This window comes from Mobula hypostoma, chromosome 21 (assembly GCF_963921235.1).
Source record: "Mobula hypostoma chromosome 21, sMobHyp1.1, whole genome shotgun sequence".
Classification (NCBI taxonomy): Eukaryota; Metazoa; Chordata; class Chondrichthyes; order Myliobatiformes; family Myliobatidae; genus Mobula; species Mobula hypostoma.
Genome location: NC_086117.1, coordinates 8,130,951 through 8,153,297, shown reverse-complemented (window position 1 = coordinate 8,153,297; position 22,347 = coordinate 8,130,951). Strand labels below are relative to the sequence as shown.

Genomic DNA, 22,347 nt, shown 5'->3' with positions numbered 1-22,347 from the left:
CTACAAGTCAGATGCTGTCTGACTTGCTGAGTTCCTTTGGCATTTGTGTGTATTGTGCAATATTTCTTGCATCTGCTGAACCTCTTCTGTTTATGATCAGTGTATGTGTTGAGAACTCAAATCACCCTCCACTGGAACGAAATTGACTGGGCAAGCAAGGGCAGCCATTTATAAGGTTTGCTTCTGGTGATATTTTGGGTGGACCTGCCTTCTAATGTGGTACATTTATATTGCATTTGTGTACCACCAGCACTGTGGGAATGGTATTGGAGAGACTGGACTGGAAATTTGCTGAGTTTTTCTTTTACGAAAGGATATGCATGAGATTGGGTGGGGGAGAAAGATATTTTAATTGAGATGCAATATATTTAGGTTTAATGCGTAATTAAACATAGGTTATTGTGGTGCTGGGGGTGAGAATGAACATGTTAAAATAGCTATCTGGATTCTCATTAATGGGTAACATTAACATACCTGACCTACTGCCAGGGAAAAAGGATTAAACTGTTTCATTCAACAGATGTTTGTATTTCAGAAATTTTAAAATGCCTATAAATAGTAAATTTATGCATTAAGGACAGAAGGACATTTAAGTTCTCTGATTTCTAAAATGGAAATGGGGCAATAGTGAAAGGTTACATTGGCAAGTTACACTTGCCAATAGTTGACTGCAGCTGAAACTGAGGCTTTGAACTCAGTTGTCTTGGATGGGTGGTTGGAAGTTATTTGGTTCCTACTGATTAACTCTTTGTGTTCACAAATTATTGGTTATTGACCTTCATGGAAAATATTTTAAAATGTATTCAGTACAAAGGCAGACTATGGACATCTGAGCAGCTATTTCTCTGCACACAAGAGAATCTACAAATGTTGGAAATTCAGCATTACACAAAATACTGGAGGAATTTACAGGTCAGGCAGCATGGTTACTGTCTGATCTGAGTTCCTCCAGCATTTTGTGTGTGTTGCTATTGATAATATTCTTTGTGTAGCAGTTTATCCGGAATTGTCTGTTGACCTTTGATACATGTCACTTTGCTGTACCTATCCTGCCCACCTGGCCATCTCCTTCCCCTCCCTCACCTTTTATTCTGGCGTTTTCCCCCTTCCTTTCCAGTCCTGAAGATGGTTCTTGACCTGAAGTGTTGACTGTTTATTCATTTCCATAGATATTGCCTGATCTGGGTTCCTCGAGCATTTTGTGTGTGTTTCAATGGAGCTAGCCTTTTACTTAAAAATCTCCCCTCCTTTCACAGCTATCTGCCCAGTTATTAAGACAAAACAAGTACAAATATGAGCAAAAACTTTTAAGTATAACCTACGTTGTGGTGCTTGGGAAGAGTCCAATCATATTTGAAAATCTGATAAACAGGAGGAAGCATCTTGCTCACTTCCATCCCACTGATTTTTAAAAAAAGAAAGATTGGCTTGTCATGTATATTGAGAAATGCAGTGAAATGCATCAAATCAGTGAGGATTGTGCTAGGCAGTCAGCATGTCTCGCCACACTTCCGGCACCATCATGGCGTGCCCACAACTCACTAACCCTAACCTGTACATCTGTGGAATGTGGGGAGAAACCCATGTGGTCACAGGGAGAACTTAGCAACAGGAATTAAACTGTAAAGCAGTGTGCTAATGAATAAGCTATCACCCCTGGGCTGTCCTTTTCCTCCTCCTCATCCCCCCACCCCAAGTCATTACCCAGTTCTCTCGGATATAAATCTGTTTTATTGATTTTTCACACAGTGTGCCCCACATTGTTGTTTATGTTTGATGCAAGAGTCTTCTGTATTTGCTGCTTTCTGACCTTGGTCCATCATGTTCCAAAAAATTGTACCATATAATTCATCCTGCCTCTATTCCTGTGATCCCCTAGGAATGTTGGTGGAAGTGTAAATAGAATCAGGAATACGTCATCCAGACCCCTGTGACTGCTCAGCCAGTTAGTAAGGACATTCTGTTTATCAGTCAGACTTGAATATACTTGGCAACCGAGCATCAATAATCCCATTGAGTGGTAATTCTAGATTTAATTAATTCACTTAAGAATTAAACTTAGTCATAAAAGTTCCCTAAACAGTGGGTGAGAAAATTTCCTTCTGGATGTACTGAATGGCCACTACCTTATTTTGAGTCTGACCCTTGGTTCCAAATGCTTTATACAGAGAAACAATGACTATAGCTATCTGTCAAGCACTGATTTTTGTATCTTGATGCAATTGCAGCTGCTTGTATACTGGAACAGCTATCTGCTCCATCTATCTTATTGACACAATTTCTCCATCTCAGCAATCAGTGCTGCATTCTTTCATAAATATATGTTGCGTTGAGTGACCAGACCTGTCTGTATGCAGTACTCCCAACTCTCATTGACAGAATCAAGTTTAATATCACTGGCGTATGTCAGCAGTACATTACAAACTATTACTTACAATAAGAGCAGAAATGAAAAAAGTGGTGAGGTAGTATATATTGGTTCATTGTCCTTTCGGAAATCTGGCAGTGGGGAAGAAGCTGAACATTGAGTGTGTCTTAAGGTTCCTGTACCTTGAAGGTAGCAATGTCTTGGGTGATGGGGGTTATTAATGATGGATGTCGCCTTTTAAAGGTATCCTTGATGCTGAGGATCCTAGTGCCCATGATGAAGCTGGCTGAGTTTGTGACTTTTCCTACTCTAGTGCTGCAACCAGTTAAAATGCTCTCAACAGTATGTCTGTAGAAATTTGCGAGAGACATACCAGATCTCAAACTCTTGATGAAATATAGCCACTGTTTTGCCACCTTTGTAATTGCATCAATATGTCGGGCCCAGGATAAGTCCTCACTGATGTTGACACCCCAGGAACTTGTAACTACTTGCCCTTTCTACTCCGTAGCCCGTGATGAGGACTGGTGTGTTCACTTCCCCTTCCTAAAGTCCACAGTCCATTCCTTGGTCTTGTATTGACTGTAAGGTTGGTTGTTGGGACACCAGGCCCAATAAGATGCATCATTCTTGTACTTAAACACACCTGCTCAAAGCCAACTAACTGAAAGTTTGCCCTTTAAATTGCTTTCTACTTGCACATTAATGTTGCAACTCATGCCTAAGGACAGGATCCTTTGAGTAAGGTAAGAGACCTTTCAGTTTCTGGCACTTTATAAAAACTTGCTATGCTTTCCACCAAATTAGATGCCCTTTATTTTTATAATTTCATTGCCCATATCTTCACACATTCACTTGGTCTTGTACCTCTCGAGGCCACTGTTATCAACAAACTAGCACCCAACTTTGTGTCATCAGATAAACCCCAATATACAGTTTCCTGGTTTGCAAACACATATATGTATATATAATGTAACATCCTGGGAAAGGTTTCACTGCTAATGTATTGGTCTTTATGTTGAAGTAGTGTTTGGGTTGTGGTCAGAGCTAACAGGTGCTTTAGAATGTGAGTTGAGTCCTTTGTTCAGTGGGAGATGAAGAGAAAAGACCAGAGAACTGGTCATAGGATTCGACCTGCTGAGGGACCATGATTCGATGGAGCAAGGTGCAGAGATTGATTGAGGATCGGTGAATGTGAATTTTGAGAAGAGGATCTCCAACTTGTGCACATTTGACTTTAATTATAATGGACCCTTTCTGTTTTTTCTTTGCTAACCCTTTAGTTAAGATTCATAAATATAATTCCTTTAATCGTATGCACTATGCTGTCTTATTTCTTGGCGTTGAGTTGTAACAGGGTAGCAAATTACACAGCATCCACACAAACCAGGGTAAGGGCTGGGAGAGCTGTCTCAGCCTCGGGTTTGGCAGGACTAGAGTGTGTATTTCCTGAAGCAGCCAAGGAAACTGGTGGGCTTTCATATACAATGCGAGTTGCCTGCTGCACCTCCAGCAGTGCCCTTAGGTCAGCTGGAGGCCTGTGTACATTGATGCTTTGCTCCCTTAGCCCTGCTGCATCTGGTGGTGGAACAGAGGTCTCTGCCACATCCTGCAGCTTTCAGTGGGGTTAGTCATTCCCCCAATTTCTGTCCTTTCTCCTCAGCCACAGCCAAATGCTTTTTTCTGCCTCTTCAGCCTGCTCTCTAGTGGCCTTCCTGAGCCTCTCTCCAGTCACTGGCGCATTCTGAAGTAACCTTGTTATTGATGTACTGATAAAGCCCTGGCGTCCTACCTCCACGGGGTTGATGATGGTCCTCCTTACACTCAGTTGCCAGCTCTTATGCTCGTGGGCTGCCTCTATTCCTCCCATGCTCCCATGGCATGGTTAACTCAATGAGGACAACTGTCTTGGTGGCCATGGACCACAGTACTAGGTAAGGGCAGCGAGATGTGATTTCCATGGGGAACTGTAGCTGTCTGCTGAGATCTGCCCATGTGTTCCACTCCTTGCTTGTGAAGGGGAGCTCCTGGGCGGGTGCAGTCAGCCACTTATGAGCCTTATTAAATGGGATGTGTTGTCATCCCACCTGCAGGTCTCTAGGATCTCAGCCAGCTTCTTTACGACCTGGTCGTGCTGCCATCTCTAGCGCCCTTGGGACAGCGCAGTCTTGCATCATGCCAGAATGTGTTGGAGGTTGGCATTGGTGGTATCACACAGGGGGCAGCTGTCCTCACTGCCAAACCAACTGGTGAAGATACTGGGGACAGGGCAAGGTACAGGTTGCCCTGATGAGGAATCTGAGTCTGGCTTGTGGGACCTTCTGCCTGTCAGGTCAGCTGAATGACCTGTTGATGGTGGTCCCTCAGATATTTAGTTAGTCGCTTGACTAGTCCACTCCTTACAGTAAGGGTAGTGAATGCATAGGGAGACTTCCAAATGCACATGTAAAACCCAGTAACATAGAAGGGCCCTTTTAGATCATGTTCATGGAAAGGAGCCTATTAGAACAAACAAGCTATTCAAGATGGTGATGGGGTGGTTGGGGAGCTCGAGCACCCAAATGCCAGCGGTGGCCATTGCCTGTGTGCTTCAGTTTAGTACAGTCCATTTACTGCATCCTTGGGAGTAAAATCACAGTTTCAAAGAAAACATCAAAGTGCATACTGTATATGTCACCATATGCAACCCTGAGATTCATTTTCTCGTGGGCATTCACAGTAAATACAAAGAATCGCAATAGAATCAGTGAAAGACTGCGCACGACAAGACAGGCAAACAACCAATGTGCAAAAGACAACAAAAGGCAAATACAAAGTTAAAATAATAAGAAGTAATATGGAGAACATGAGATGAGTCCTTGAACGTGAGTCCGTAGGTTGTGGGGACAGTTCAGTGTGGGGGTGAGTGAAGTTGAGTTAAGCTGTCCACTCCGGTTCAAGAACCTGATGGTTGAGGGGTAATAACTGCTCTTGAACCTGGTGGTGTGGGTCCAGAGGCTCCTGTAACCATAAATGATGTTGGTGTGCTCAATGGTGATTGAGTAGTTCTTCCACTGTTTGAGGCTGCTGATATTCCCCATAGAAGATGAGGGTTTATTTAGAGATACATGATAACAGGCCCTTCTGGCCTAACGAGCCTACATTGCCCAATTACATTCATGTGACCAATAAACCTATTAACCTGTACGTTGTTAGAATGTGGGCAAAACCCCATGCAGTCACGGGGAAAGCATACAAACTCCCACAGACAGTGGTAGAATTGGACCTGGGTTGCTTACACTGTGATAGTGTTACACACATTTACATTTCTCCAGGTATGAGTTTTAATGTAATAAACTTTTGTAGAAATTGATCTGTATCCATTGGGAGATTTGTAGCATTGAAAAATGTGCACAAATGCAAGCCCTACACTGATTCTGGCAGCATCCCATCTGTGACAGCCTTCTGCTGCTCTGCATTCACAATCTCCAGCAGTACATTAACCCAAATCTGTTGTCTAATTTTCCTTCATAACTTCTAGTGGGGCTTGTTACTGAAAGTCTCGATATACCAGATCCACTGGTTTCCTCTTTATTTGTCAATTCTGATTTCTCTTTTGTAAACCAACATCAAATCGAACCATGTTACCATTTACTGAAAACTCAGAGCAATTTCTAATTATTGATGTTGAGCTAACTGATATTTTCTGCAAATCATGGGGTTACATCTGCTGCCATTTTAGCGAACTGTTGTAAAATACTTTGAGATGACAAACAATTTAGCCACCTATTTCTAAACCTTAACATGGAGTGCTGCAATGCAGAAACAGGCCCATCGAGTCCATGCTGGTCTGATTTTCTAGCAACACACATCAAAGTTGCTGGTGAACGCAGCAGGCCAGGCAGCATCTCTAGGAAGAGGTACAGTCGACGTTTCGTCCTGACGAAGGGTCTCGGCCTGAAACGTCGACTGTACCTCTTCCTAGAGATGCTGCCTGGCCTGCTGCATTCACCAGCAACTTTGATGTGTGTTGCTTGAATTTCCAGCATCTGCAGTATTCCTGTTGTTTGGTCTGATTTTCTGCCTAGTTCCATCTAGAATAGAATAGAATATCTTTATTGTCATTGTTGTGGAGCAATGAAACACAGTTTAGCAGCTCAACGTTTTGCAGCATGACAAAGAATATATACATAAAATAAACTCTAAACCTCAGGAGTGTAGTCCAAAATTAATAATATATGAATGGGGGGGGGGTGGGGGGGCAGGAGAAGGGAAGGGGGTGTTATACATTTCACTGCTTGTGGGTAGAAGCTGTTAAGGAGTCTCTTTGTTTTCGTCCTTAATGCTCTGTATCTCTTCCCAGAAGGTAGAGGGGAAAACAGGTGATGTCCAGGATGAGTGGGATCCTTTGAAATACAAGTAGCCTTCTTTTGAAGTCTGCCAGTATAAATGTCTCTGAGGGAGGGTAATGTTGTGCCGATAACCCGCTTTGCTACCCTCACCACCCGCTGCAAGTCCTTCCTGTTCTGTTCTGTGCAGCTGGTAAACCACACTGCACAGCAATACGTCAGGAGGCTCTCTATAGTTGTCCGATAGAAGTTGATCAGCAGGTGATGAGGGAGGAGAGCGTGCTTTAGCTTCCTTAGGAAGTAGAGCCTCTGTTGGGCCTTCCCCACCTGATAAGAGATATGGGCAGTCCAGGTGAGGTCAGCCGAGATGTGGACGCCGAGGAACTTGAAACTCTCTACTCTCTCCACCTCTTTCCCGTATATGTGCAGAGTAGAGTGCTCGACGCGCTTTGATTTCCTGAAGTTTACTATCAGCTCCTTGGTTTTTGTGATGATCAAGTCGAGGTTATTATGACAACACCATTCTGTCACCCAGACCAGAGCCCTCCAAATCCCTCTCATCCATGTACCTATCCAAACATCTCAAGTGTTATAATTGAACACACAAATACGATTTCCACCTGCAGCTCAGTTCTGGTAATTTATTATTTTTCAGGCGCTTTAAATTCCCTACTAGTTTATATTCTAATGTTAATTTCTTTAAGCTCATTTAGCCTAGTGGTGAGTTGCTTTATGTTGTTCGTCCATCGTTGACGTCGGTGAGGACTTCGACACCATTATGATGGTGTCAAGACTAGCGTGTGATTTGGCTTTAAGTGAGGGAGAGTTGCGGAGCGTCAGCCTCACTCTCTCTTCCCAATTCCTATCTGGATCCAGTGGCAAGACAGAGTCTAGACGGCTGGAGATGGGACTAGGCGCAGTGGATGACCGGGACGTCTTCTGTGTCTTGTCCTGCTCTACACGTTCCACGATGCTTGTAGAGACCGCCTTCTTGACCGTTGGACCTTCCATAGGTCTCGTCCGCTCAATGCGCCGGAGTCTGTCTTCACATGCTGGGATAGACAACTCCCTATCTCACCGAGGGTTTGAGACCCGTCGGCTACCCTCACCTGGTTTAGCCAGCTTGTCGAAGCTGTTGCCCGGGGTGTGGCCGCTGTCGCATGCAAACAACTACGGGGAGCCACAGGTGAGAGCTGAGTGCCAGGTGGGGACCAAAGGTGGACTAACTGCCCTGAAAAGGACGCGACATGTTCCCCCACCAGAGGTGCTACCCCTCCCTGACACCCCATGCTTTAACATCACCCTGAAAAACACTGCCAATCAACAGTGTAATGGGACCTCAGTCCTACACTGAGACGTCAGCTTAGAACCTTTTCAGTCCAGATGAAGGGTCTTGGCCCGAAAAGTTGGCTGTTTATTCCCCTCCATAGATGCTGCCTGACCTGTGGAGTTCCTCCAGCCTTTTGCGTGTGTGACGCTCAAGATTTTAAGCATCTGCAGAATCTCAAGCTCAGAGCATGTACTTGTCATGGCAAAACAAAAAGGCATTTCATGAGAGGGGATGAAACAATGAGCAAAGGTTAGTCTGTAGGGAATATGTCATGGGAATCTTTCTGGGTTTCATTTGTGCTGTTTCATAGCAGTGCTGATAAAATTCCAAATCCCCAATTGGAAACACTGCCTCCCAGAAATAGTAGGGTTTTACCTCAGCCATTAATTCTTGGCTCAATTTAAAACTGAGTCATTATATACTTTATTAATTCTTGATGCTAACTTAGTCCAATGTTAAAGTGGTGTGGCTTGGGTAAATCTTAAAATACTATTTAAGCTTTGACTTTAAAATCTTGGTAATAGATACTCTTGATAGATTTGTTGTCTATGCTATGGTTCTTCATAGGTTCCAGCAATCAGAATAGCCTCCACAGAGGAAAATTGACAACTGGAGATATTGTACCGTCTCGCCTAGAGAAAGAAAAGTAATCATTAAAAATGTATCTCTGTATTCAAAACACACTGCCAGTGAGGAATGCCAGAATTATCAAGTATCAGTGACATTGCAACTTATAATCAGTTTTCATTTAAAAAGTTAATGTAAGAAGCATTCATTTTCTATATTTCTGTGAGATTTGTTTTCTCACTAAAATACCACTGGCAGCTGCCACTGCCTTTAAGGAGTTTGTACGTTCTCCCTGTGATCATGTGGGTTTCCTCCCACAGTCCAAAGATGTACTGGTTGGTAGATTAACTGATCATTATAAATTGTTCTGTGATTAAATTGGGGGATTGCAGGGTGGTGTGGCTCAAAGGGCTGGAAAGGCCTATTCCTTGCTGTATCTCAATCAATAAATAAATATGTTTAGAAATGTATCTCCTGTGAGATACACTAGTGATATTAAACCTGATTCTGAAAGAGTGGTGAAGGCAGGGTTTGACATGCTGGCCTTTATCAGTCAGGGTACTGGAGATAGATTTCTGGAATTTGGGTGTGGCCGACGTGGTCCCCTTGACAATGTGACTGACCACCGTATTGATCTTCCATCCAGAACCACTGCAGCTGAGTGGCCTACTTGCCATTTCCCAGGGCAGTTTAGAGCTGACCATTGTGCGTACATGCATACAGGCAAATGTTGAAGATGGCAAATGTTCTCCTTGGACAGATCTCAGTAAATCAAAACATTTGCCTTCCCCAATCTTAACTTAATTCGCTGACTCTCATCGTGAAAGATGAGTGAAGATCTGTTCCAGGCGAGCAGCCAATGCCTATGTTGTCCCATTAAACCAGCCTCAACTTGCATTATTTGGCACAAAACAGACCTTTTGTCCTAAATGGTCCATGCAGACCACAGCATCCTCCCTGCTGGTCCCAGTTGCCCATGTTCAGCTTATAAAGCTCCAAACCCTTCCCCTCTATGTACTTATCCAGATGTCTCTTAAATGTTACAGTTGTATCCTCTTACCCACTTCCTCTGGCAGGCTGTTCCTTTTGTACTCAATAGTCTCTGTGTAACGAAACCGCTCAGGTTTCTTTTGAATCTCTTCCCTCTTGTACCTGCAGCCTCTTTGAGGAGAAGGTACTGACCATCCACCTTACCCACAGCCCCCATGATTGTACGAGGTCACCTTTCATTCTTCTGTACTGCAGGGAATAAAGAACTAGTGGAGGCAACCTCTCCCTCTCACTCAGGGCCTCTAGTCCAGATATCATCCTCCTAAACACAAGAGATTCTGCAGGTGCTGGAAGTCCAGTGTTCACACATTTACTGCTGTCAAACTCAGTGGGTCAGGCAACCTTTCTGGAGAGGATTAAACAGTTGTATTCCAGGCTGAGACCCTTCATCAGCACCCTCATAAACCTCTTCTGTGCCCTCTCCTGACTGAAGATGTCTTACCTTTAACAGGGTGACCACAAATGTGCACAACATTGCAAAGTACTGTGTACAATACTCTAGACATCCAGTGTTATTCCTGTTTGTAATCCAGCCAAAACAGAGGCAAGAATGCATTACCTCTAAGACCCGCTTACATTTTCCATCTTCACAATCCCACACACGAACCTGGTTGAATAGGTCAGAATTAGTCAGCCTGGATGATTACACACCACAAGAATTTCAGTTTCATTTCAACCGTACCGTTCCATCTTCTGTTGCTGTCATCAGGAGAATTGCATCCAGAGAGAAGGAGAGGGCCAGGAGATGGTGGCTATGGTTTTCCAGGAGAAAGATCAGGATCCCATTCCTTGGATCCCATACACGTACAGTCTTATCCCAGGAACCTGAAGCCTATGAAAGGATACATCAGATGGAATACAATTTTGATGCAGTTCTTTTAAACTATCACGTATATTTTTTCCTAATTTGCCGCCTTGATCATATTAAAAGTTCAACTTTAAGTTTATTAGCTGTACACTTGTATACGGCTAAATGAAACAATGTTCCTCAGGCGCCAAGCTGCAAAACACAGTACACATATCACATACAGCACATAAAATAATATTAACAGATAATTTTTTTAAAAATCAGTAGATGTACATTTATGACACAGTTAAATTTACAACAGTAGAGCAACGCTGTTACAGCTTGAGGCTTCAGGGGTAGGAGCTCAATTCCAGTGCAGTCTGTGAGGAGTTTGTATGTTCCCCTGGTGATTGTGTGGGTTTCCTCCAGGTGCTCTGGTTTCCTCTCACAGTCCAGTTTTGTACTGGTTGGTATAACTGGTCATTGCAAATTGTCCTGTGGTTAGGGTTAACCTGCTGGGTTGCTGGACGGTGTGGCTTGTCGGTCCTGAAGGGCCCGCTCCACATTGTATCTCTAAATAAATAAATAATAAAACACTACTGGTGTGGACTGGGTGGTAGCAGGGTGTTCAGAAGTCTCACAGCCTGGGGAAAGAAGCTGTTACCCAGCCTGACAGTCCTTGTTCTTTGTAGTAAACACAAAATGCTGGAGGAACTCAGCAGGCCTATTCAGCACCCACAGAAAAGACTAAACAGTCTACGTTTCTGGCTAAGATCCTTGTTCTTATACCGAGTGAAAGCAGCTTGGTTCAGTGGAGTGATGGAGGAGGAATGTTGCTAGGCAACTGTTCCCTGCATAACCTAGTCTCAAGCAGCCTGGCTTGTATTGGGCCCACGGCCGTTGTGCAGGTGAGGGTGTGTTTGCTTGCCCTAATACCTGTTGTTTCTACTGAATTGTACAGTTCATCTTACCAGCATCCCAATGTTAGAGAAGGCAACGCAACTGATGTTGCCCGTGTGACCGTGCAGAATCACTTGACGCGTGCTTTGTAAACTCCAGAGGATCACTTTAAAATCCCAGGATCCAGTGGCCTGTACAAGTAGAACAATTGTTTACTCAAACACACTCTCTGGCCCAGAAAACTGAGTCACAGAGCACTACAGCACAGAAACAGGCCCTACTTCCCAATTCTCCCTCATCTGAGATCCTCACCACCCAGGCCGTGCTCTTTCCTCACTGCTGCCATCAGGTGGAAGGTACAAAAGCCTCAGGACTCGCAACACCAAGTTCAAGAACAGTTACTACCCCACAACCGAAAGGTGATAACTACACTCACTTGCCCATCCATTGAGATGTTCACACAACCAGTGATCTCACTTCAAGGACTTTTTATCTCAAAATCTCATGTTCTTGTTATTTATTACTATTTATTTATATTTGCATTTGTACAGTGTTGTCTTCTTTCATTGATCCTGTTATAGTTACTATTCTATAGACTTGCTGAGTATGCCCACGGGAAAATGAATCTCAGGGCTGTATACGGTGACATATATGTACTTTGAACTAGTCTGTACTGAGCCGTTATTCTGAATAATCTCATTGACCCCACACTTGAACCATAACCCTCCATACCCCTCCCAACCATATACTTACCCAAACTTCTCTTAAATCAAAGGTTTATTTATTATCAAAGTATACAACTCTGAAACTCTTCTTCTCCAGATAGCCACAAAACCAAGAAAGAAAGGAATGGCAGCACAATCGTCAACCCCCAAATCCCTCCCCCCAAACAACAACAATGAACAAAAACTGAACGGGCACATCGACCCCCAAATCCCCCTTCTCCCGCAAACAAAAAAAAAAGAGAAAGATAGGGCGAAAAACACAGAATACAAAAAAAACCCACATCCAAAATGCAGAAAACCTGGGCAACACTCTCACATTCTCCCTCTCTGTAGCAGAGCAATCTCACCAGCGATAAAAAGACAGTCTCCCCTCTCCATAGCAGAGTGATCTTACCAGTAATAAAAAAGGGAATCTCCCTCTCCTTAGCAGAGTGATCTCACCAGTAATAAAGATGTAGTCTCCCCTCTCCAGCAGCAGAGTGGTTCCCCAGCAATAAAGAGGCAGGCAGCCGGTGTTTCAATCTCCCTCATCTCTTTATTTGGCAAAATGGAGTCAAACATCGGCTTGCAGCCTTCTCGCCGCAAGGTTCTCGCACACTGCCTCTGCCTCCTGGATATGGTTTCATGATCTACCTAGAACAGTGTTTTTCCAACTTTTTTTAGCCCAGCACCTTCATACTTGCCAATGCCCCTCTCAGGCACAATATACTTTCATAGTGTAAAAACATGTCTACCATATGATAACATGAGAAAAATAATTCTGCTTAAAATATTTATTTGTCTTTAAACCTCGCTTACACAGTGCCTGTGTGCTGTACAGCAGCTTCAATATCAATGTGATCCTTGAGCTTGATGGATTTTAGCAAGAGTTGAACTATCTGGTTCAGGTTGTGGCAGCAAAAGTGTTAAGTCCCCAAGTGTAGCAATGTCCAATCGTTTTTTTTTTTGTTTTTTGTGAGTATGTGGTTCACTGCCTCTTTCAACAAGGTAGGAGAATGTAAAATGCAATGAAGAGCAGTTGGCTCTTCTCCAAAGACCAGGAAACTTCATATGACAGTGTACCCACATACCACAAAAGCATTTTTGCTTCTTCATCATTCTGAATTTTGATAATTTCTTCTTGCAAGCTCTCTTCCTGTCTTCCACCACCTTTGTGAAGAAATGGGTTAATTACTCAGTCCAGAATTTCTAGATTGTTCAAATCCTTGAATCGATTTTGAAAATCCCTCTTCTGTGACTCCAGGTGTAAGCAGCACTCTTGCAAATCACTGTCTGTGAAAGAGAGTGCCATAGTTTCCATGCTGGGATATTGTGAGAACATTCCTCTCCCAATGTTTTGCTTATTTCTTTCCAATTTTCTGATAAAAGTGGACACTGCACTTTCCCCCGGATTAAATTGAGATTCTCACCCTGCAGTTTCATATTTAGAATGTTCATTTTGTCATACAGATTCGCTAAGGTATGCCACATCTCCACATAGAAGTTCAATGTTGTTTCCCAAGCTCTTGTTGAATTTGAGCAAAAATTCAACGACAGTGTCAAAAAGATCAAAGAAACGTTTTAAGCTGCAGCCTTTTGACAGCCAACGCATGGCAGTGTGAAGAAGCAAACATTCAAAATTCATTGTTATCCTGGCAAAACTGGTGAAATATTCTGCTAGTTAATGGATTTGCTTTAATTTTGTTGATAGCAGGTATTACAAGTCAGGTTTGATAGAAGTCATTGGCTGCCGTTTTTAGCTGTGAGATGTTGACAATGAATTACACAATGGATTGCAAACACTTGGAATTTCTTTTTTCATAAATGCCACTAAACCAGCATGGCGACCTGTCATTATATGGTGGTCCATCTGTGGCGCAAGAAAACATGTTCCACTTTTATCCTCAATATACATTTTGAGCTTGTTGTAGATTGGTTCTCTGTTGATATTTGTTTTTAACTTTTTACAAAAGAGAATCTCTTCATAAATTTTTCTATTTTTGATAAACCGTACATATGCCATTAACAATGCCTTATGCCTTGCACAGATGACTCATCCAGTTGTATCCCAAATTCTGTTTTTTGTAGCTCTGTGCATAGTTGATGCTCAATGTCTTCACTCATTTCATCAATACGATGAGCTACCGAGTTATTACTCAGAGGAATTGACTTTAAAATACTGGTATCCATTTTGAGAACAGTGGTGAACACATCTGATACAACAGGTATTTTTAATCTTTCACCAATTATATGAGATTCTCCACACTTTTCTATCATTTTAAAAATGTCCTAAGAAGCAATGAGACCACTACCAAGGTCACTTTTAGCTTTCTTGGCAAATGATTTGAGTGTGCAATGCTTTTCGAATAATTCTTCCATCCTCTAGAACTGAGTAATACCATTAGTAGCCTTTCAGGGTGTCTTTTATGGAAGTGTCCCTGCAATCTTGCTGGTTTCATGGGTTCATTAGACAGTACAGTATTACAAATAAGACACATGGGGTGTTGCTGATCTGACGGGAATAGAATAAAATCATACTCTAGGTATCCAATATTGTACTGATGCACTTTCTGTGGTTTTTGTTTCTTAGCCAGATTAGAATTCAAGGCGTCACCACCCTCAGACTCATAGAAATCACGCCGTACATATTTATCCATTATTTATGGGGCTAAATTAAAATAAAAAAATTAACACTAACAGGGAATGCCTATCGGATGTTGACGTCAGCAGCGAGTTGACACAGTCATTCAGGTCTCGTGCTTCAAGTTAGTGTGCTGCTCGTCATCACCCCCCCCCCAAGAATCCTTAACGCCTCCCCCCTGAAACTTCTATTTCCCCTAATGCCCCCTTTGGACACATAACCGCACCCTGGGGGGGGCGGGGTTGATCCACCGCTGTCGGGAATCATTGATTTAGAAGATGTCGACTGGACGAGCTTTGTTCACAGGCGCCATCTTGACTGGAAGAGGTCACAAATTTTCCGGTCAGGAGGGGGGGATTTGGGGGTCGATGTGCCTGTTCCATTTTTGTTTGTTTTTTTTTGTGTGGGGAGGAGGGATTTGGGGGTTGACAATCGTGCTGCCGTTCTTTTCTTTCTTGGTTTCATGGCTACCTGGCAAGTAAGAATTTCAGTATTGTAAAAAGGTGTTGTAAATGTTGCAATCTTCAAAAGGCGATGCGTCAAAAATGCAGCATCTATCATTAAGGACTCCTATCACCCAGAAATGCCCTTTTCTCATCAAGGGGGAGGTACAGGAGCCTGAAGACACATACCCAACGTTTTAAGAGCAGCATGTTCCCCGTCGCTATTAGATTTCTGAACAGACAATGAACCATGTACTCTACCTCACTATCTCCTCTTTTTTTTGCACTATTTAATTAATTTAATTTTTATATGCATATTTTTATTGTAATTTATTTTTTATTATATATTGCAGTGTACTGCTGCTGTAAAATAGCATATTTCATGACATTTGCTGGTGACATTAAACCCAACTCTGACCCTGATTCTCAACTGAACCCGCATCGACCACTTCTGCTGGCAGCTTATCCCACACTCGCACCTTTCTCTGAGTGAGAAGTTGCTGGTGAAAACATTTACTGGCAAACATTGAACAATTTCATTGGATTATTTTCTAAATGGAGAGAAAATTCAAAAACCTGAGGTTCTAAAGGTTTTGGGAGTCCTTGTGCAGGACTCCCTAAAGGGTAATTTGCAGGTTGAGTCTGTGGTGAGGAAGGTAAATGCAGTGTTAGTATTCATTTCAAGAGGATTGGAATATAAAAGCAAGGATGGAATGCTGAGACTTTATGAAGCACTGGTGAGGCCTCACTTGGAGTATTGTGAGCAGTTTAGGGCCCTTTATCTAAGAAAAGATGTGCTGACATTGGAGAGGGTTCAAAGGAGGTTCACAAAAATGATTCTGGGATTGAAAGGCTTGTCATATGAGAAGCATTTGACGGCAGTGGCCACTACTCACTGGATGAGAGGTGAACTCATTGAAACCTATCAAATGATGAAAGGCCTCAGTAGAGTGGATGTGGAGAAGATGTTTCCTATGGTGAGGGAGTCTAAGACCAGAGGACACAACCTTAGAATAGAAGGACATCCTTCAGAACCGAAATGAGGAAGGATTTCTTGAGTCAGAGAGTGGTGAACCTCCTCAGGTGGCTGTGGTGGCCAAGTCATTGGGTATTCTTAAGGCAGAGGTTGATTGGTCAGGGCATGAAGGGATTTGGGGCGAAGGCAGGAGATTGAGCCGTGATGAAATGTCAGAGCAGACTCGATGGGCCAAATGGCCTAATGCTGTTCCTATATCTTATGGTCTTATGGAAATGTGGCTTAGTCTTTCAGATGTGCATAAGGCATTTTAATTGCAGGGTTTTTAGTTTTTCTTGTATTTTTTTGTCCTGATTAATTCTGGGCCGTGGGTGTTGTTTCTGAGGCGTGGGCAGGCTCTTCATGAGTGATTGGCCCTTGGACTGGTGGACAGAATTGCTGTATACATGTGGACTCAGCCCCTGGATTGCTGGACAGAACTGCAGTGTACACGTGGACTTGGACCCCGATTTGTAGACAGAACTGCTGTGTACGCGAGAACTGCACCCCTTATTCCAGCTGTGTTTTAACTCCCAATTTTTTAATCCATCCCACTCCCTACCCCGATCCTGTATAAATAAGATTAGCTTTACTTGTCCTGTATACACCGAAACACACAGTGCAATGCGTCATTTGCATCAATTCTACTCCTAACCTGTATATCTTTAGAAGGTGAGAGGAAATCGACACCCAGAGGAAATCCGTGTAGCCACGGGCTTCTGCCCGTACAAGCTCCCTACAGACGGTGGTGTGAACCCAACCCTGGTTGGGGGTTCCTGACGATGTGTGGCGATTGTGCTAACTACTGCGTCACCGTGCATTAGCGATTTTTTGTTACCCATTTTCCTTTAAAAAAATTTTATATTGTTACAACTTCAACCTTTGCACACGTTCACCAATACTTAAACCCTTCCAGCTTTCACTTGGTTAAAAGATGCTGTAGATCTAAGCCTAGTGCAGTGGGTATAATGGGAAATGGGTTGGAGGAAGTCAGCTTACCAAGTATTCTCCATGGTATGAAAACGCACAGGTTTTGATGACGTTGTGATGCCCCAAGAGTTTCTTCAAGGGTTGACCTAGCTGCTTAACGAGAAAACTTTAATTACTTTAGAGTTATGCAATGAACCTCGGTGTTGTATATGGTGACATATATGTACTTTGAGAATAAAATTTGCTTTGAACTTTGACTGGGGCACAGTCAGTAAAACATTAACCTCATTGCTGTTTATTACACAATCTCGTTCCTTTATCAGGAGAGCCAATTCATAGTACCTATTGCTTTAACATCACTGTGCTGCCTGAGTTGATACAACATGCAAAATCATACCCTCCTGGGTTTAGAATGAAAACCAAATTGCTTAATTCAGATTCCAAAATGTCCCAGAGAAAGATCCCAAGGTCCCATGTAATACAAATAAAATATTCTCCGAATTGGTCTCTGTAAAGGTGTTGAAGGAATTTGTGCTGCTTTTATTATTTTGAGAGGCAGCACGGCAACAAGCCCTTCCAGCCCAGCCAGCCCGCGCCGCCCAGTTACAACTGCGGACTGGAGCACCCGGAGACAACCGACACGGGCACAGGGAGAGTGTGAAACAGTCAGAGGGCTCTGTCACAGTGTCACCATCACAGCGTCACTGTCACTGTCACTGTGGGAGGGAACTGGAGCACCCGGAGACAACCGACACGGTCACAGGGAGAGTGTGAAACAGGCAGAGTGGCTCTGTCACAGTGTCACCGTCACAGCGTCACTGTCACTGTGACCCCGGAGACAACCGACACGATCACAGGGAGAGTGTGAAACAGTCAGAGGGCTCTGTCATAGTGTTGCGCCAACCACTACACTACCATAGTCACAATGTGAGACTAAATAAAAACCAGTCCTCCCCGGGTTACAAACACCCAACTTATGGACACTTTGTAAATACGAATGTTTTTTTGTGGGGGGTGGTGGATGGGGATGGCACCCACCCCTGTTGCTCTGGGGCTGTGGGCATCTTTCCCTGGCATTTCCGAGTGCCCTCTCCCTCCCATCCTACCTGAGCCAAAACAGTCAGCTGGATCTCTCTGAGGTGTCCGCATGTCTGTATGCATACGTCCTTTGATACTAGCGTACAAAGGAATTTAAACCGCGCACAAAAGCTTGTCACCCTCCATCCCGTTGGCATGTTAAGTATATTTCACGATCGGACACAATCACATTTCTTTTTCCGATTTCCGATGCGGACGGTGTTGACAACGTGGAGTTTGTGATGATTTGTCTGCAGATTTTAGAATTGGCTTATTTATATAGTTTTGAATAAATTATTCAGTGCGCACATGTTGTTGCCACTGGGTGAAACAATTGTACAGCACAACACTGTGCACACCGGTCATTACAAATTCAAGAGAACACTGGCTGGGATTACTGAGGAAATTTGCCCCGGGCGCCAGCACACTCCCCCGTCACCGCCATTTCTGTGTCCCTTTCAGCTGTGATTTAATATTTCAGTAATATTTGAGTAATATATTGGTTGATCAAGCATTCTTGTTTGTTTAAATAATTTATTATGGGTTATATGTATAAATATGTGAATTGCATGTGCCATGATGTTACCACGTGAAACATACACGCCTCACTTAAAGCAAAGTTAGACTTTATGGCCTCCTGTGTCTTCCTTAGAATTAGTTTAATGCTTTAAAGTTACAAAACATAACCCCTTCCTACACACTGCTGTTCATTTCTGACTTCATGCATTATTTAGTATTTAAAGTAACAAACCCTTCTAGGAAAATGTTTCCGCACTGCCTAATTATACCCATGTGACCAATTAACCTACTAACCTGCGTGTCTTTAGAATGTGGGAGGAAACCAGAGCCCCTGGAGGAAACCCACCCGGTCACGAGAAGAATGTAGAAACTCCTTAGAGACAGCAGTGGGACTGAACCCAGTCACTGCCGTTGTATCAGCATGCTAGAATTGAACCCTGTCAAAAGCTAGGGATGTTTTGTAAACCAACGACAATTGTAAGTAAAGTGTCCACACGGTCGCTGATCAACTATTGTCTTTCATTGTGGAGTACTTGATCAAATTCAAACCCCATCACCTCCCTCTGGAAAAGCTTTTATGGAGTGGCGGGATCTTCGAGTGGAGTAATCCTGCAGGAAACAGTGAGCTCTCTGTCCGGTGTATGGGAGACCACAGTCAGTGCAGATGAGTAACAAACATCTCCTCCACCCCTGATCACTGTTCCCTCGAAGCTGCGCGGCCGCACAGTAACTGCGCCCGCGTACATAGCCTTTGTTGCTGCACAGCTGTAATTGGATAGGGGAGAAAAGTTTATAAAATGTGAAAGATTTCCTTTGTTGTACTGTATTTCATTTTACCCTTCAATTAATAAAATTAAATGTATGTGACTTTTCAATTCTCATTCTAGATATTCATTGTTGGCCTACTATATTAAAAAAAAACATTTAAAGTGCTGCACAGTTTTCAGGCCATGTAAAAATTTCCTACTCAGTGGAATGTTTGGACCTTGCAGCTGTTAAAAAGTGTGGAGGGAACATTGTCCCTGATTATCAACACTGGCGCACCTCAAGGATGTGTGCTTAGCCCACTGCTCTACTCCTTCCACACTCGTGACTGTTTGGCTAGGCACATCTCAAAAGGCATCTATAAATTTATCAGTGACATCGGTGAAATCTCACATATCAATGAGAAGGTGTACAGGAGCAAGGTAGGTTGATCATACATCAAGGTAGGTTGATCATACAGGAGCAAGGTAGGTTGATCATACATCAAGGTAGGTTGATCATACATCAAGGTAGGTTGATCATACAGGAGCAAGGTAGGTTGATCATACAGGAGCAAGGTAGGTTGATCATACATCAAGGTAGGTTGATCATACAGGAGCAAGGTAGGTTGATCATACATCAAGGTAGGTTGATCATACATCAAGGTAGGTTGATCATACAGGAGCAAGGTAGGTTGATCATACATCAAGGTAGGTTGATCATACAGGAGCAAGGTAAGTTGATCATACATCAAGGTAGGTTGATCATACATCAAGGTAGGTTGATCATACAGGAGCAAGGTAGGTTGATCATACATCAAGGTAGGTTGATCATACAGGAGCAAGGTAAGCAGATTGGTTGAGTGGTGTTGTAACAACCTTGCCCTCAATGTCAGCAAGACCAAGGAATTGACTGGGGACTTCAAGAAGGGAAAGTCATGAGAACTGTCCTCGTTGAGAGGTCAGCCATGGAAAGGGTGAACAGCTTCAAGTTCCTGGGTGTCTACATCTCAGGGGATCTAACCTGGGCCCAACACATTGATACAATCAGGAAGAAGGCGCAACAGTGTTTGCGTTTCATGAGGAGGTTTGGTATGTCATTAGAGAGTATTTATGACTTTCAATAGGTGTACAATAGAGATGCATCACTTTCTGGTAAGGAGGCTCCAGTGCACAGGATCACAAGAGACTGCAGACAGTTTGTAGACTCAGCCAGCTTCATCACGGGCACAGACCATCATCAAGGACATCTTCAACAGGCGATGCCTCAAGAAGATGGCATTCAACATTAAGGACAGTGAGAATCCTGGACATACTCTCTTTTCATTACTACCATCAAGGAGGAGGTACAGGAGCCTGAAGACCCACACTCAATGTGTGGATCTGCTTCTTCCCATCAGATTTCCACCATCGGATCTCTGGACGGTCCATGAATCTGTGAACACTACCTCGACACTATGTATTTATTTCTGTAACTTAGAACAATTTTATGTCTTTGCACTGTACTGCCACTGCGAAACAACACACTTCATGTCACGTCAGTGATAGTTAGCCTGATTCTGGTTCTGCCCTGCAGCTCAGAAGGTCCAGGGAGATTATTACTCCTTCATTCCCTTTGGAAGCTGCTGGGTGGAACAGTTGATGGGTGCGGACTATAAACATCCACTGAATGATAAAGCGACGGGGTGGGGTGGGGCAGATTTATAGATGTGGGGATTAGACTTTACTGCATTAACAATGCTCAATTAGAGCACAGAAAACAGACCCTTCGGCCCGACTGCTCCATGCTAACTCGACCACTTCTCCTGGCAACACGTTCCAAACAGAGGCCACCCTCTCTGTGAAGGCGTTGCCCCTCATTCCCTTTTTAGACCATTCAACACAGGAGCAGAATGAAGCCATTCAGCCCATCAAGCCTGCTCTGCTATTTGATCATGGCTGATTTATTTTCTCTTTCAACCCCATTCTTCTGGCTTCTCTTCGTAATCTGACACATCCTTGCTAATTAAGAAACTATCACCTTTCACTTTAAACATGCCCAGTGACTTGGCCTCCACGTTTACCGGAAGTGTTATAAACAAAGGGCCTGAAGCATCCCTTCCAGCTGCCCAAATCAGTGATGAAACGACAGGGTGGGATAAGGGGCAATTTATAGATGTGCTATGGGGGTATCACACTGCAAGACTCTACAGATGATAGTAAAAACTGCTGAGGGGATCTCCAGGGTCTCCCTTCCTCCCTGTTTGTGGCATTTTTTTTAGATTATGAGAACACTCAGTCCTCTTTTATTGTCATTTAGAAATGCACACATGCATTAAGAAATGATACAATGTTTCTCCGGAGTGATATCACAGAAAACAGGACAGACCAAAGACTAACACTTTCAAAACCACATAATTATAACATATAGTTACAGCAGTGCAAAGCAATACCATAATTTGATGAAGAACAGACCATGGGCACGGTAAAAAAAGTCTCAAAAGTCCCCGAGTTGATCGACTCCCGAGTCCCCGATAGCAGGCGGCAAAAGGGAGAAACTCCCTGCCATAATCCTCCAGGCACCGTCAACTTGCCGATACCTTGGAAGCAGCCGACCACAGCCGACCCTGAGTCCATCCGTCCGAAAACTTTGAGCTTCTGACCAGCCTCTCCAATACAGCCTCCAGAGCGCCATCCTCTGCCGAGTGCCTTTGACCTCGCCCCAACTGCTGAAGCACGCAAAGCCGAGGATTTTGGGGCCTTCAGCTCCGGAGATTCCGGTTAGCACACAGTAGTAGCAGCATTTACCAGGAATGTTGCAGATGAAGGGCCTGAAGTAATGTTAAGGATCCCTACCACCCATCCCCAATCTCTCTGACCCACTACCGTCAGGAAGGAGGTACAGGAGCATCAGGACTAGGACTGTCAGACTGGGTAACAGCTTCTTCCCTCAGGCTGTGAGACTA

At 43.6% G+C, this 22,347-nt stretch overlaps 1 protein-coding gene across 1 annotated transcript in view; it reads right to left on the bottom strand.

Moving 5' to 3' along the window:
- Window positions 1-6,317: 6,317 nt before the first annotated feature.
- LOC134359771 (WD repeat-containing protein 38-like) overlaps window positions 6,318-22,347 on the bottom strand; it is a 28,985-nt gene continuing 12,955 nt past the window's right edge. The window contains exons 5-9 of the mRNA XM_063073385.1: window positions 17,133-17,213; window positions 11,402-11,521; window positions 10,326-10,475; window positions 10,203-10,250; window positions 6,318-8,658 (exon numbers count right to left, since the gene is read on the bottom strand). Of these exons, the coding sequence (XP_062929455.1) occupies window positions 8,578-8,658; window positions 10,203-10,250; window positions 10,326-10,475; window positions 11,402-11,521; window positions 17,133-17,213 (480 nt within the window). The 3' untranslated portion in view covers window positions 6,318-8,577. The remainder of the gene's footprint in view (window positions 8,659-10,202; window positions 10,251-10,325; window positions 10,476-11,401; window positions 11,522-17,132; window positions 17,214-22,347) is intronic.